This window comes from Danio aesculapii, chromosome 5, assembly GCF_903798145.1.
Source record: "Danio aesculapii chromosome 5, fDanAes4.1, whole genome shotgun sequence".
Classification (NCBI taxonomy): Eukaryota; Metazoa; Chordata; class Actinopteri; order Cypriniformes; family Danionidae; genus Danio; species Danio aesculapii.
The window spans coordinates 52,162,735-52,180,933 of NC_079439.1; the positions used below are offsets into that span (position 1 = coordinate 52,162,735).

The 18,199-nt window shown below is 36.9% G+C and overlaps 1 protein-coding gene across 1 annotated transcript in view; it reads right to left on the bottom strand.

The window, feature by feature from the left end:
- Positions 1-8,491: 8,491 nt before the first annotated feature.
- taf6 (TAF6 RNA polymerase II, TATA box binding protein (TBP)-associated factor) overlaps positions 8,492-18,199 on the bottom strand; it is a 101,395-nt gene continuing 91,687 nt past the window's right edge. Inside the window, exons 11-12 of the mRNA XM_056457147.1 lie at positions 10,210-10,284; positions 8,492-8,554 (exon numbers count right to left, since the gene is read on the bottom strand). Coding sequence (XP_056313122.1) covers positions 8,492-8,554; positions 10,210-10,284 — 138 coding nt within the window. The remainder of the gene's footprint in view (positions 8,555-10,209; positions 10,285-18,199) is intronic.

An 18,199-nucleotide genomic window follows, 5' to 3' on the forward strand; every position in this document is an offset into this window, starting at 1 on the left:
CAACATCATCATATATGTGGGGACAAATGACCTGAAGACACAACAAGAAAGAGTTGCGCAGTCCATTACACAAGTGGCAATTCCTATCTTCAAAAACAATCATCTCCAACTTTTTCCCAGAACTGATTTCCACCCGTGGACTGTACAGAGAGTGAACACAGACATTTCGCGTAGATGTGACGAAATACCAAACATTCGAATCGCACATCACCCTACACTGGGCATTCACCATCTTCAAGACCAAGTCCATATGCAAAGAGACTAACGTACATGTGTTTGCTAAAAACCTTAAAGATGTTGCTCTTGGTCGTAGCCCAGACAGTCCCTCAAAGAGCAAGAGAGAACTTCACCATCCTCAATCTAAAACACACGCTATTCCAACATCACCACACAGTACCCACATCCGGCTGAGCCCTATCCTGCATCTTGGAGAATCCACTAGCAGCACCCACACCATCAGCACTCAAGTTCTGTGCCAGTGCACCCAAATCCTCAGGATCCACGCTCTGTGCCCAGCAGACCATCAGCACACACGTCATGTGCCAGCGTACTCACACCTTCAGCCACCCATTGCCCTGTGCCAGAAGACCATCAGCACCCATGTCCTGTGCCAGTGCACCCATACCCTCAGCCAGTGCACCCACACCCCATGCAAGCAGACCATCAGCACCCACGCTCAATGCCAGCATGCTGAGCTAAAACCGAGCTATGCTGTAGCACTACGACAGCCACAACACCAGTCTGAGAGAGATCAAACACATGCTCAGTTTAATCTGCACACGGCTGATGAAATAGTTGAGTAAAATACAAAAAATTGCTTGGACTCTAGATAATCTTGTAAATCTAAATGACTGTACATGTTATTTAGGTATTTTATGCTTTATATGGATTGGTTCTATTCTAGAGGATATATTAAATACCGTTTATTGACCAAATGAAACCGCTGCCAATCTCTCTGTGGAATATTCAGGGTGTTAACGTATCTAGTCTTGGGTGTAAAGTTAACACCTTGGATTTTAAGAAAAACATTTCAAATATAGACATCATAACACTCCAGGAAACATGGCACAGATCTGATGAGGTCACTCTTTGTCCTTCAGGATACAGTGAAATATCCATTTAATATAAAAAACATGGAAAAAAATAAACATTGTAGAGATTCAGGGGCACGATAATCTGGCACAAACTCGAAATTGATCTCAATGCTAGAACAAGGTCCTTAACTGACTGTACCACAGACAGTGGTAATAAGTACACATTTGGACAGAGTTATCAACAAAACTTGAAAAAACAAAAGTATAAATGTCTCTAGGAATAACTCTGATGCCCAAATAAATAAGAACGGAAAGCTCCTGCTTGAGCTCTGTCGAAGCCTCGTCTGTATCTGGTAAATGGCAGGGTGAGAGGAGACTCTCTGGGCAGATACACCTACAGCTCATTTCTCAGTAGCTCAAATGTTGACTACATGATCACAGATTTAGATCTGTTCTCTTCTCTGCATTCACTGTTAAACCACTAACACCTCTATCAGATCACAGCCAAATTACACCTTATAAAATGGAACAAAAATACTAATATATTTTCACAATCCAGTAAATTGTATAACATTAAAAATAATTATAGTTGGGTACAAGACAGCTCTGAAAAACACAGCAAAGCAATTGAAGACCCACAAATATATTTACTTTTGTATAAATTTACGGAAAATATTTAGCCTTATAATGGAGATGGTGTTAATCTAGCTGTAGAAAAATTACATATCTGATTATTTGACAACGATATCTAATATTAAAACTACTAAGAAAACTTAAAAAAAAAAAACAAGAGAATGAAACATGGCATGACTTTGATTGTAAAACACTGAGGAAACACTTAAGACAACTAGCAAATCAAAAACACAGACAACCACAGAATACAGTCTTACGTCTTCAGTACTGCGAGGAGCTTAAAAAGTATACAAACACAAACACAATCAGAAAAAAGAAAGAAGAGTACATCCAAAAACAGCTAAAAAAAATTGAAGAATCTGTTGATTCACACAATTTCTGGGACAACTGGAACCTCCTTTTTATAAAGAAACGTGAACAGCTAACAATACAAAACAGAGAGACCTGGAAAAACCACTTTGAAAAATTGCTTAGTAATTTAAACGTGAGTACAGAACAATCCCTTATATATAACAAATTAACCCATACAGAGCAAATATTTGGCAAATACCAACATCCGTTAGATTACCCAATCACAGAAAAAAAGCTAACAGATAAAATACAAGTCCTATGAACAAAAATGTCAAGTGGTCCAGACCTAAATGATTAAAAACATAAATCATAAATTCCGATTGGCTTTAATAAACTGTTCAATTTGGTTCTGAGTGTTGGTCATTTCCCTGGCATATGGAATAAAGGATTAATAATGCCCATATTCAAATATGAAGACAAATCAGATCCTAATAATTACAGAGGCATCTGTGTGAGCAGTAATCTGGGAAAGCTGTTCTGCAGCATACACCAGACTCACAGGCTTCCTTAAAGAGTACAATGTCCTCAGCAAAATTCAGAATGGGTTTCTGCCAAAGTACAAAACATTAGACCATATCTTCACCCTTCAGACTGATTGAGAAATACGTCAATCAAAACAAAAACAAAATATTTGCTTGCTTTGTAGATTTTCAGAAAGCATTGGATTCAATTTGGCATGAAGGTCTGCGGTCTAAACTTCTAGAATCAGGTATTGGAGGTAAAACATACAACCTTATAAAACAATGTACTTAAACACTCAGTGCACTATTAAAATTGGAAATAAGTGAACAGAATTCTTCACTCAGGGATGGGAGGTGAGACAGCCCTGACCAATGTCACCAACCCTCTTCAATATTTACTTGAATCAATTGGCAATGCTTCTAGGGCAAGCAGATACACCGGGTCTTACACTATACGACTCCAGTGTAAAGTTCCTGCTGTTTGGGGATGATCTGGTGCTGCTGTCACCAACAGAAAAGGGTCTACAGCAGCAGCTGGATATCCTGCACAGCTTCTGTCAGACCTGGGCACTGACCATTAACCAACGAAAAAAAAAAAAAATCTTTGCATGACTCAACTTTCGATTATCCAGCGTGCAATTTCTCAAATTCATCCATTCATCCAAAGGCAGAAGAGTCACCTACAGTCCTGGAGACTACTCAGATGTTTGCATCTCCACAATGGTAAGCATATACCACAAATGGGTTTTTCTTTGGAATTGAAATTTTGAATAATATACTGATGTACATCTTTAGCTGGAACGATTGTCATTACTGCAATTGGCACATGTTTACAAACTAATACTTCATAGGTCTAAGCTGACAGATAGATTCGATTACCGTGTAATGTCAACCATAAAGTTAACTTCGGGATTGATGCTAGAGATTAGCTGCAGTCAGTCAGATAAGGAGCTAATGCATTATATTGCATGTTTAATCATAATTGTGCCATTACTTTGTCCCGCCATTCCATGAGTCTGCGTTCTTTTGGTAAACATGAGTAACGTTAGCTGCTAATGTGGGTGCGTCTCAATCAGTCTCAGTCAGCTCACTTGTTCAGTAGTAAGAGCACTGATCGGGGATTCAGCTGGTTTAGGGGCTGTTTTAATTGCAAAATTCTTTCAATGCATTGAAACACTCACTGTCTAAACAGTGCCCTTAAGAGAATTATGAATCATGTGAATCAAATTAACAAATTAATTTGTTAAGTTTAACAAATTAACGAAAAATGTTACTTTTTAAAAAAAGAAATATAGCCTATAATTTTAAAACTAAAGAACACAGTTAGACAAATAAGTTACAGAACAATGTAGCAAACAATTATAAATGAATATAAATATGTCAGTTATATTGTTCATAAATTTGGATGTTGTAAAACTAATGATGTTCTCATGTCACACTTAGAATGAGAGAATAGAAGCTGAACACATAATAAAAGTTTGTGACAGAACCAACCAAACAGCTGGTTGGGATGTTAAGTTTACTTTTGCAGTACCTTAGCAGTACATCAGCTTTCATTAAAATCAAACATTCACATTGAAAAAAAAAAATAAAAAATTCACTTTAGTGCTCCCCATTTTTCCATGTTTTGTGTGAAATGTTGTGAGGAAAAAACTCACATATGGAATATAAAAACAAAACAAGTACATACATTTTAATCATCATCTAATCCTCTGCCTCATAACCCTAGTCCTGAAAGAGAATTATGGCATTTTGTACAGCTTGTTTTGATTCCCTTAATATGAAAATGGCAATGTAAGCATACTTGATTTAGCTTATTACACGGCCTGAGTCTTGTTCAGTTTATTTAGTTGCATTTATTTTAAATTAATTGATAATTAAGGAAAAATAAGTAAATAAATAAAGTTTATCCCTCTGATATGTAGCAAGTATTTGCTAACAATGGTGTGATGAAATATTTATTCTTTTAGAAGTGGAGGATCCAGCAGAAATTGCATCACTGGCAGTAGGAATGAGCTCACCAACTGTAAGAGATGAAGATGCTACAACTCATGGTAAGTTTGAAAATTCGAGGTATTATTTATCATGAATTATGTCTTTAGAACTTTAGTAGATAATTTGCTACAAGCATATTATCTGTAATTATCAAATTAGATTGAGATTTGAGGGTGTTGCTCACAATTTCATTCATTGGTACACAGTCGGTTTGATAATCAGTTTGGTGCATACTCATAATGTTGCATAATTTAACCCACCTTTGAAAGAATGTGTATTTTCTAAACATGTTTAATCAACCAGTTCTGTTTTTGTGTAAATTAATTTGATTAAACAGAAACCCCCCAAATAAAACGGAATACAGTGTATCCACAAAGTATTCAAAGCACTTCACTTTTTCCACATTTTTTAAAGAGCCCATATTATGGGTTTTTGAAAATGCCCTTCCATGCAGTGTGTAACACAGCTCTAAGTGAAGTGAAATATCCAGCTAAGGCTTAAATCTGTAAGTGTACAGTGTTTAAAATTATTGATTCATCTATAAAAGAGTCGACTCATAGTGCTTCAAACGAGTCGTCTTGATAACGAGTCATTAGGTGTTTCGCGATGACGCAGCTACGAAACACAAGTAGTTGGGCGCGCAAACCCGGGAGATTTGAAACCTGCGGCCCCGCCCACTAACAGAAAAAAAAGTCTCACACACACACAGACACCGTTTGAATGAAGTCACGCTGTGCAGATGGATATTATGGACAGTCAAATCAAAGATGAAACATCAGCAATATAGCCCAGCCTTGAGCAGTTCTGAGTGCTTCTGAAAACTATATGCTTTCAAAGAAGACTTCATCAGTTTGTTAAAGGAAGGATCATTATAGACTGTCAGAACATGGATCAGTGCATCATGGATCAGTTTCTACCCCCATTTCACAAGTGTAAGTAAGTGCGATTAAAATTATTGCCTCGTTTACTCTAGCTTGCAAATTATGTATTTAGTTGTGTTTTGTTACTTGTAACTGCGTGTGCTGTATCAGGTTAACTCTTTATATTCTCATATCGCGTGTAAAGCCACGTTGAAAACGCGACGCGTGCCGCTTTGATTACGGATCGTCAGCTGTTTACACACATGCAACGGACAAGTTTCAAAATATTTCAGCTCAATATTATTGTCTCCTCGTGTGTGTAACGCACGGGTATTCGCGGATATAACTGAGCGCCGCTCCTCTATGGACGCGCCGGCCCTGTGTGTGTGTGTGTGTGTCTGTGTCTCCTCGTGTGTGTAACGCACAGCTATTCGCGGATATAACTGAGCGCCGCTCCTCTATGGACGCGCCGGCCCTGTGTGTGTGTGTGTCTGTGTCTCCTCGTGTGTGTAAGGCACGGGTATTCGCGGATATAACTGAGCGCCGCGCCGCGCCCTCTCTATTCAGCCGCTCCTCTATGGACGCGCCGGCCCTCTGTGTGTGTGTGTGTGTGTGTGTCTCCTCGTGTGTGTAACGCACGGGTATTCGCGGATATAACTGAGCGCCGCGCCCTCTCTATTCAGCCGGTCCTCTATGGACGCGCAGGCCCTGTGTCTGTGTGTGTGTGTGTGTGTGAAAAGAGCAAGAAGACTGTGACTAGGAGGCTAGGAGATCTCCTCGCCAGTTCTTGGACTTTTTGCTCAATAAAATAGTTAGTCGTCAGTATTTTCTAGTCCATCGTCTGTGTTTACATTCACCCACTGGCAGCCAAAATCCACTATGAAGCGTGTATGCACTGTGACTACTTTTATATTGTAGATTAGCAGCTGGGCATTTCACTCTGCCTCGTGCTGAAGCCTTGTCCATGTCGACCAATCGCAGCAGGCTGTCATCGGTCCAATCAGCGCAGATTAGCTTCGCGCTGAGGAGGGGTTTGAGAACAAATGAATCGCTGAACGATTCATATGGGAGTCGCTGGGATAATTAGGTAAAAATAAATGCAGATTATAAGACCATCAAAGTGTTTTTTGACCTTGCATGCATATTAGACTGTTGTTGGAGACCCTTACAACCTAAATATGACCCTATTTCATGTATAATATGGGCTCTTTAATGTTACAGCCTTATTCCAAAATTGATTGAATGAATTTATTTCCTCAAAATTACACACAATACCCCATAATGACAATGTGAAAAAAGGTTTTTTTTAATTGTTGCAAATTTATTAAAAGCTCTATATTGAGCTCAGGTACATTTTGTTTCCACTGATCATTCTTGAGATGTTTCAACAGTTTAATTGGAGTTTACCTGTGGTAAATTCAATTGATTGGACATGATTTGAAAAGGCATACACCTGTCTATATAAGGTCTCAGAGCACAAAGCACAATCCAAGCATAAACAGAAAAAAGGATTGTCTGTAGACCTTCGAGACAAGATTGTCTCGAGGCACAAGGCTTTCCCTCACAGAAAAATTTCTGCTGCACTGGACAGTGGGCTCCATCATCCGTAAGTGGAAGATGTTTGGAACTACCAGGATACTTCCTAGAGCTGGCCGGCCATCTAAGCTGAGTGATCAGGGGAGAAGGGCCTTAGTCAGGGAGGTGATCAATAACCTGATGGTCACTCTGTCTGAGCTCCAACGTTCTTCTGTAGAGAGAGATGAAAACCTTACAGAAGGAAAACTATCTGTGCAGCAATCCACCATGCAGGCCTGTATGGTAGAGTGGCCAGACGAAAGCCACTCTCCGCCTGGAATTTGCCAAAAGGCATCTGAAGGACTCTCAGACCATAAGAAACAAAATTCTCTGGCCTGATGAGATTAAAATTGAACTCTTTGGAGTGAACGCCAGATGTTACGTTTGGAGAAAATCAGGCACCGCTCATCACCAGGTTAATACCAACCCTACAGTGAAGAATGGTGGTGGCAGCATCATGCTGTGGGGATGTTTTTTAGCAGCAGGAACTGGAAGACTAGTTAGGATAGAGGGTAAGATGAATGCAGCAATGTACAGAGACACCCTGAATGAAAACCTGCTTTAGGGTGCTCTTGACCTCAGACTGGAGTTCATCTTCCAGCAGGACAATGACCCAAAGCACACAGCCAAAATATCAATGGAGTGGCTTCACAAAAACTCAACAAATGACCTTGAGTGGCCCAGCCAAAGCCAAGACCTAAATCCAACTGAACATCTCTGGAGAGATCTGAACATAGCTGTACACCGTCGCTTCCCATCCAACCTGATAGAGCTTGAGAGGTACTGCAAAGAGGAATGGGGAACAATTCTCAAAGACAGGTGTGCCAAGCTTGTGGCATCATGTTCAAAAAAACTTGAGGCTGTAATTGCTGCCAAAGGTGCATCAACAAAGTATTGAGCAAAGGCTGTGAATTCTTATGTACATGTGATTTTTCAGGTTTTTTATTTTTTAATAAATTTGCAACAATTTCAAAAGATCTTTTTTCACATTGTCATTATGGGGTATTGTGTGTAGAATTTTGAGGAAACAAAGGAATTTAATCCATTTGGAATTAGGTTGTAAAAAAATTGGGAAAAGAGAGAGCTATGAATACTTTCCTCATGCACTGTACAAACCGCACACACTCACACACACAAACAGAGAATTCTAAATTGTTATAGATTAATCAAAAAATGTTGATAGTTATAAATACTGTATATTATTATTTATTAGTATTATAGTTTTATAAAAAATATTGATTGTTAAATATTCTGTCAATTATGTTTTTTAGAATGTAATTTAGAATGTAAATGCCTTCATATGTGGTTTAGTGTAACAATCACAAATGCTTTGGTAATACATATGCAACATTTGTCACACCAATAAAGCAAGTTTGAGTGGAATTTAATTAATTAATAATTTTGTTCCTTGCCACTGGCTTGGTTGCTGCACATCGGTGGAGTTGTTCTTCAGTGTCGACACTGTTGTGGTGGGCCGGACAACAATGAGACAGCTTACCTAGACACGATTGAGGAGGACTAGAGGACTGGTGCCAGGGAAACCTCCTAATTGTCAGCAAGACTAAAGGGTCGATAGTGGACTTCAGTAAGGAGCAGGGAGCTCAGGGTGCTTAGCAACATTTACTTCTGCACCATAAAGAGCATCCTGAGGGCAAACATCACAACCTGGTTTGGGAACAGCACTGTGTAGGACAGACGAGCCCTACAGAGAGTGGGGGGGTCAGCTAAGCGCATCATCCGAAACTGCATGAAACTGTATATCCGAGCTGCACGCAATCTAAAGCACACGGTGCTGGACCAAAGGCAGGAAGAGCGTAAAGGACCTCAGCCACCCCAATAATGCACTGTTATCTCTGTTCTGTGTTGGTGTCCCTCAGCTAACACAGAGAGACTGACTTCATCCCACAGTAAATACGCAATACGGTCTCTCAATCAGTGCAACACACATGACTAAAATACTTATTTGCACATTTTATGGACACTTTGAACATTCATGCACTTTGCATATCGGTCTTTGTCAGGTGACGTCACCCTCGTAAACATTGAATTGCATTATGGGACATAGCCGCCATTTGTGTTGTATCCGAGTTAACGTGAGCTGTTATATGGTTTTAACGTCTTTCGCAGAGTAAATAGAGTGTTACGTTCTTGTTGTGTTAAGGGCTGTAATAGCAAATCACGCGATCAAAAAGGTAAAAAAAAATTAAAATAAAAAATCACGATGACAGATATTTTAAATTTCTTACTCGGAAAAAAGGACTGTAGTGGTAATAACAGATGCATCGGGTGTCCTGGCCTGCTGCATTGAGACGCAAAACATATCTTTTGCTGGAATTTCTCCGTTTATGCTCTCGCCGTTTTCACAGGTAAGTATGGAAGTATATTTATGTAACTTTACAATTGTCATTGCTTGAGCTTCAAATAATTATTTTAACTCAATGTAACACTTTAGTTTTGGGGGTAGAACTGCATTTAAATCTTAACGAATCAACTTTTTTCAAGATTTAAGATTGTCAAGTAATTCATTGGTAAAATATTGTAAAAATACTTTTTTAATATTAGTCACAACTTAGATTTGAGGATTTACTATATATATACATATATATGTATATGTATATATATGTATATATATATATATATATATATATATATATATATATATATATATATATGTATATATACACACACACACACACACACACACACACACACGCACGCACGCACGCACACACACACACACACACACACACACACACACGCACAGTTGAAGTCAGAATTATTAGCCCCGTTTATTTTTTTTCCCCCTAATTTCTGTTTAATGGAGAGAGAATTTTTTTTTCAACACATTTCTAAACATAATAGATTTAATAACTAATTTCTAACAACAAATTATCTTTGCCATGATGACAGTAAATAATATTTTACTAGATATTTTTCAAGATACTTCTATACAGCTTAAAGTGACATTTAAAGGCTTAACTAGGTTAATTAGGTTAACTAGGCAGGTTAGGGTAATTAGGCAAGTCATTGTATAATGGTTTGTTCTGTAGACTATTGAAAAACAAATAGCTTAAAGGGGCTAATAATTTTGACCTTAAAAAAATTTAACAAAATTTAAAAACTGCTTTTATTCTAGCCGAAATATTGCTCTTAAAGGTGTTTTTTTATATTTTATATATATATATATATATATATATATATATATATATATATATATATATATATATATATATATAAAACACTTTTAATAAGCTTCCAAACCAAATAATATGGTTAAAATCAACAGTGAAGGAGACTCACATCATGCCCAAGTTCAGCCAGTCCAGCGATGCAGCCATAACGAGTTGTCCACTGAGTCTTTTCATCCAACAATGCCTGAACATCACAAAATAAATGTTTTAATTACTTGCATGCTAGGCCTTCTAGGCTGATTATGTGCATTTATTGTCAAATAAAACAAATAATATAAATAATAATAATTTAGTTAGTAAATGAATAATTATATACAGATGTGGCAACTGAAAATGTGGACAGAAAGAATGTGACTTTGCATGGCACCGGTGTACAGCAGCAGCACATCAAAGTGTGCTAAAAGAGTCCTAAAGTTTGTTGTGTACAAGTTACATAAATATTTATAATTCTGTTTTTAATAGCATTACAAATATTGTTTGTTTGCTTGTTTTTTTTTTCTACTGCAATAGAATGACATGGTAAGTAGCCTAGAGGTTTTAGTTAATAAGATTAATATTTTGATACAAGTGACATTTGAATCTAACAGCCAAACAAGATACATTTTTGATTAATGTGACCTATACATGTAAAATTTATAAAAGTAAAGACAATCTGTGCAAATGCATTGACTAAGCAGCGGAAAATGGTCTGCTTTCATATTTTAGTGAGTTACTTTTTTATAGCAGCAAATTTCTTATTATTCCATTTAGTTCTTATTATTTAACACTGCTGTATTATTATATTCTTTGTCTTATTATTATTGTTGTTGTTGTTGTTGTTGTTGACTGAGCCTGCCAAAAGTAGCATGTAATTGGCCCGATCTTGGCATTGCTGCAGTACTTGTGGTTCTGACTCTGCATCTATTGTGTAATCCGATCAATTCTGGCACACGTTGCTTCATTATGGCTATAAAGCTTTAGGCTGATCCATGTTTGCAGTAACTCGCTCTTTGTTTTGGCTGTGGATATATTTATTGCAATTGGTTTTGTTGGGGTGTATGGAAACCTGCATTCAGATAATTTTGCATAAAGTCAGTAAAGCAGTATCCTGTTTTTCACTCTTTGTTTTGCTAAAACAAACAGTTTTGAAATATGTTTGTGCTTCTGTCTGTATGACCATGAGTTACAGTAAGTTTTTTTATGGAAGTAAAATGTCGCGTGGTCTAAAATGTCTAAATTAATGCATTGAATTAACAAGTGCTTGCATTTTAAAGCCATTTTAGGTAAAGAAATTTAACAAAGCTTTTTATTTAAGATGTGAATATTTAATTAAAAATAAAAATATTTCATACACATTTTCATAGTTAAAAAATATATATATATCATATTCACCTTCCCAAATTCACTTCGAACATATTCAGTTCTGTTTTTAAAATATGATGTATAATATTCAAAAGGCAATTTTCAGTTCATTTTATTTCAGTTTAAAAATTAATTCCATAAATTAATTGGCTCCATTTTGGTTGTTAAAACCTGTGGGGTTACATGAACATTTAACCATCTTTTGACAAATATGATGATTTTACACAGTAACTCTCTGTCTTCCATGAAAAAAATTACAATCCGTAAAATTAGGAAAATTAAGAAAAGGGCAGACGAAGCCATATAATAAAGGTAAAATTAAGAAATATCCATATAAATGTGTATATATTAAGAAATAGTAGAATCACTAATGTGGGGGTGATTTATATGAGAGCAATAAACCAAATAAATGTCCAATACTACTGCTACTACTAGTACTACTAATAATAATAATAATACAGTTCGGGGCGACAAGGTGGCTCAGTTGTTAGCACTGACGCCTCACAGCAAGACGGTCACTGGTTCAAGTCCCGGCTTGGCAAGTTGGCCCATGTTTGCGTGGGTTTCTACCATGTGCTCTGATTTCCCTCACAGTCCAAAAACAGGTATAGGTGAATTGGGTGAACTTAATTCGCTGTAGTGTGTGTGAGAAAGAATATGAGAGTGTATGGTGTTTCCTAAAACTGGGTTGTAAAACATTTGCTGGAATAGTTGGTGGTTCACTCCGCTGTGGTGACCCCTGTCAAATGAATGAATAAATGAATAATCTAAAAAAATTTAATAATGATAATGAAAATATATCTTCCAATCCTGACATAGCTTAATAAATTTAAACAGCATAAAAAGGGGATATGAACACAAACAATTCATAGCTTAAAATTAAGCCCTCAATGATTATGCAATATTAGACAGTGCTGTATGACTTAAGGAACTGACGATGATGCTCCTTTAATGCATTATTCTCTAAGTTACTGTATGTTAAATTATTTTAATTTGCATGTCCCATCCATTCCACCCACAAATTATGCCTCTGAAAAACCTTACCTGAAAACTGCTACATCTAACAATTCCAAAACCCTGGAAGCTGATCAGTTGTGACATTCTAATTATATTTTTCTGGTTTTCAAATTAATATCCTTCTTCTTAATTTTTCTTTGCTTTTATCTATTTTGTGTTTATGCATTGTTTAACCATTGTGTGTATCTATTTAAATTTGCTATTATATTAATTTTCTCTTTTTTATGTAGGCTGTATTCTTTATAGAAGTATTATCATAATAATAATAATAAAAGATTATGTCTATGAAAGATAGAGATAATGCTTAAAGAAGTTTAACATGCATATAACAACATCTGTCCAATGCTCACCTAGTTGCTCTGAGCAGGGAGCAAACCAGTGTATCTGGTATAGGAGACAAATGCTCTAACAAGAAAGCTTAAGGGGCCATTCACATATCGCATCTTTTGTGCACGCAAATGTGTTATTTTGAATAGTGGCACATGGCTTGTGCATGCATATTGGTAGTGACGTGCATGCAACACGCATGTTGTGCACAAAGCGACATGAAGTGGTTGTGTATTACAGGTGCAGCTAATTAAAAAATCTTTTCAGATTGCTGCGAGTCATGTGAGAAAAACTGCTTCATACTTTGCATGAAATATAAACATTTCAAGACTAATTACATCAGACAAACACAGAACACCCAAACACTGCAGTGCTTTTTAATTTTCTCCATAAATACAACTTGTATCAGCACTGCAGCAATGTTTTGTCAGTTTGTCATCCTCTGAGAAAATGGCTGATGGCCGCCCAGCAATGACAGACAACATGGCAGCGTAATTGAGAAACACATTAAAAATGGTGAAGAAAACAATGTGCTCGCACTTTCTACATGCTTTAGATGTGATATGTGTATGGCCCCTAAGACCGTAAATCGTAACGTCTATCGCTAGATCACCTCTTGAGATCTGGGGAGTGAGGTTTACCTGCACAGAACCTAGTCGCCTCCATTACATTAGGGCAAATATACAGTTTTATGCAAAAGCTTGATAATTGCCCCTGATAATTATCATAACTGAAAGGCATAGTCTGCTGGCCTTTCAAAACACAATTTCATTTGGATATATTTTATACCCTATGGAAAAAGCGACATTTCAGTTCTGACATAACATTTATTTAAAAGTGCAGTAGGTGATCTGCCAGAATGCTAGTGTTAGCATAATAGCTTAGAAATTGACGTCCCTCCCCTGCTGTCCAAAGCCACACCTCCTTAAGTCATAAACGCGCAAATGCTGATGACGATACACAACCCCTATATATATAACACCAGATCATGTCATTCACCAGTTAGAGAACTTTATGGAGACACGCAATTTGTCAACAGCATAGTTGTTGACAGGCCAGTGGGTGGAGGAATTATATTTTCCTAAAACTGGCATTGGGGTGAAGTTGGTTTTATATTCGCACATTCAGACTTTCTCCTTAATAATATAATTTTAGAAAAGTATTTTTATAAATAAATTGTACAAATGAAGTAGTAAAGAGACAAAATGAGAAATTATTTGAAATTGATAAAAAAAGTCATAATAATACCAATAATAATAATAATAATAATAATAATAATAATAATAATAATAATAATAATAATGTCTTTACTTCTTATTGGCCTAAATACTACATCTCAACATGCCTTGCATAAACAAATAAAGCATACACTCCACAAAAAATTCTACAATAACCGAGAATAGAAATAGAAGAATAGAATAAAAATTTGCAATTAATAAATACTTTTTTGAAATTAATAAATTATTTTTCATTACAGCCGCAGTTAAATTTTTTTTTCTAAAATAAGGTTTTAATTATGACATAAAATATTTGCCTTAGAAAAGCGCTGTTGCACATTCACTTGGATTATTTATTATATTTATATAAAATAAAACTTAAGCAGTAAGTGATCTACCAAAATGCTATTCATCAGCGTAATATCTTTGAAATAGTCCCTCCCCTGCTGTCCAAAGCCACGCCTCCTGAAATCACCACACACCTTAAAGGTGACAGTAGACAACCCACTGCTAAATCATGTCATTCGCCAGTTAGAAAACTTATTAGTCCTTTATAATACTACAACTCTGAACAAAAAACTGTATTATATATAGCACGTTTTCAGTTGTGTAGCATACAAAACTTGTCATAATGTGCAATATTTCATACATGAAAGGATCGCTGGTCTCACTCTTTCATGCACTTTGTCCTAAAGCGACTACTATATGCTGAGTGGTTGGCTGGCGGAATGCAGTAATTACACTTATTACTAAGCCTTACTTATGTACATGCTATTTCAGACCAAATATTCAAAGTAGCATGGTAAATTATATAAAGACTGGTTGTTACTGTTGTATTCACAGGTTGTCATTGTTCAAAAATGAACCAATGTGAGTATAAAACCAACTTCACACCTCAGTAAAGCAGGCTAGCCAGGATGGCGATATTTACTTATGTTTTGTTATTAAACTAAATAAAAATCTACATTATTGATGCTATAAAAGGTAGCTTATGAAATTGAAAATAGTAACATAAAGCTTTCGCAGGGAGATTTCAGTGGCTGAACAACACTTCTGTGCATGTAAACCATTCGTTAAACAATAAAATCTACATAAGCTTTGTATGAGTAAAATAGTTTTAGAACTAAAAAAATACTTTTCAAGAAATACTTTTAAATAAATACTTTTAAATAAATACTTTAGCCATGGTGTCATTCTTCCTCCAGTGTGCAAAAGTAACTCCAATATTGTTTCATTCATTCATTCATTCATTTTCTGCCGCTTTTCTAAGGCTGGGTCGCAGGGGCAGCAGTCTTAGGAGAGAACCCCCGACTTCCCTCTCCCCAGACACTTCCTCCAGCTCCTCCGGGGGGATCCGGGGGCGTTCCTTGGCCAGCCGACAGACATAGTCCCTCCAGCGTGTCTTGAGTCTTCCCGAAGGCCTCCTCCCGGTGGGACATGCCTAGCACACCTCCCTAGGTAGGCGTCCACGAGGCATCCGAAACAGATGCCCGAGCCACCTCAACTGACTTCTCTCGATGTGGAGGAGCAGCAGCTCTACTCCGAGCTCCTCCCTAGTGTCAGAGCTCCTCATCCTATCCATAAGAGTGCCCCCTACCACCCTTCGAAGGAAACTCATTTGGGCCGCTTGTATCCGAGATCTTGTCCCTTCCGTCATCACCCAAAACTCATGACCATAGGTGAGAGTAGGAACCTAGATTGACCGGTAAATCGAGAGCTTTGCCTTTCGGCTCAGCTCCTTCTTCACCACAACGCACCGGTATATCGACCTCATTACAGCTGCACCAATCCGCCTGTCAATTTCACGTTCCATCCTTCCCTCACTCGTGAAAAAAACCCCGAGATACTTAAACTCCTCCACCTGGGGTAAGGACTTTCCTCCAACCTGGAGATGGCAAACCACCTTTTTTCCAGTGGAGCACCATGACCTCGGACTTGGAGGTGCTGATTCTCATCTCGGCCACGTCACAGTTGGCAGCAACAGCCCCAGAACATGCTGAAGGTCCATGTTCGATTAAGCCAAAAGAACAACATAATCTGCGCTTTAAGGACAAATCTACATTTGTTGACAGACAGTTTTTGGGCTGCTTATCAGAATTATGAGAATAGTCGGCCCGACAAATTTTCATTGGATGAACATTTTTTAGCCTTATGCCCCGAATATAAAAATGCATATTAATAAATTTAGATCATTTATTTTAAACATTACTATTGGAATGTGAAGAGACTTTCAACCAGCACAACAAAAAATGTTTCTGAAAACAATCACCTACTGCATCTTTAAATAGCTGTTTAGTCATATAGGAGAACATTTATATGGCTAAGTTTTAATTAGTATGAAATGTGGTCAAATAAACATCAAATAGAAAACAAATAGAACATTTAAGTTAAAAAAAAATGTATGAATGACCAATACCGCATCACTTAAATAATGTTTTAATTAAGTTTTAGGAAGACTTAGGAAGAATTAAATTAGCATGTCGACTTGACTAACAAATAACCTCGGCTTTATAGCCTCCATTTTGAAAATACTTACAGAAAGTGCATAAAGTGCACTTAAATAAAGTGCATGTAAATAAATATATATTAAAAATTTGTGTGGAATTATGAATTTTAATGTTAAATTCTAATATAAATGTATTGTATCATTAAATAGTTGTTTTTATTTAACTTTCAGAATGATTTTACTAATATATAGCCTCACTTTTAGCATAGCTTAGCATAATGAACCGATTCGGATTTGACCATTAGCATTTCATTTAAAAAATTGTTTTTATCATTTTCATATTTAAAAGCTTAAATCATCAGTAGATACATCTTGTAATAAAATCCATAGAAAAAAGAAAAATTACTATTTTTTTAGGCCAAAATCACTTGGAAATATACTCCCATTCTGGCGTAATACAACCCCAAAATCATAAAAAGTTGGGACAGTATGGGAAATGCAAATAAAAAAAGTAGCGATTTCTAAATTTACTTAGACTTGTATTTCATTGCAGACAGTACAACGAGCAATATTTAATGTGTTCCTCATGATTGTTTGTTTGTTTTTTCAAAATAAACACGTGTTCCAATTTTGGTACTTGCAACACATTATAAAACAGTTGAAACAGTAAAGCATTAACCACTTTGTAATGTTGCTATTTATTTTCACAACCTTTAAACGACGTTTAGGGACTGAAGACACCAAGTGATGAAGTGTTTCATGTGTAATTTTGTCCTATTCTTCCTGCAAACAAGTTTTAAGGTGGGCAACAGTACAGGGTCAAAATGCGGCACACATCCTCTATTGGAGACAGCTCAGGACTGCAGGCAATTAAGTCAAGTACCTGCATCCTCTTCCTCCGCAGCCAGGACTTTATAATGTGTGCAAAATGAGGCTTTGCATTGTTTTATTCAAATATGCATGAGCATCCCTGGAAAAGAAGGAAGCATATATGTGCTCCAAAATCTCCATGTACTTTTCAGTGTTAATGGTGCCATCACAGAAGTGCAAGTTACCTTTGTCAAGGCACTGACACAATCCCATACTATGACAGAACCTGGCTTTTGGACCTGTTGCTGGTAACAGTTTGTATGATCCATTTCTTCATTGGTTCGAAGCACACAGTGTCCATTTCTACCAAAAAATACCTGAAATACTGATTCATCTGAAGATGGTATACGTGTCCACTGTGTGTTGGTCCATCCCTGATGCCTCAAAGCCCAGAGAAGTCAATGGCACTTTTGGACACTGTTAACATAGGGTGTCTTTTGACAAAGTGCAGTTTTAACTGGCATTTGTGGCTGTGACTTCGTATTGTGGTACTTGACAAAGGTTTGCCAAAGTAGTCCCAAACCCATGCGGTGATATTGTTTATAAATCAATTACTATTTTTGATGCCTGTGGGATCGGAGATCATGGTTGTTCAGCTTAGGCTTGCACCCTTGTCCTTTAAATGTTAAAAATTCTACAGATTCCTTGAATCTTTTAAGTATGTTATGCACTGTTGTAGGTGAAATATCCAAATGCCATCCTATCTTTCTCAGAGGAACATTGTTTTTAAACATTTTAAAGATTTTCTCATGCATTTGTTGGCAAACTAGAAATCCTCAGCCCATCATTGCTCCTAAAGGACTAGACCTTTCTTGGATGCTGCCTTTGAACCAAATCCTAATTACAGTCACCTGTTGACATCACATGTTTCAAATCACTTC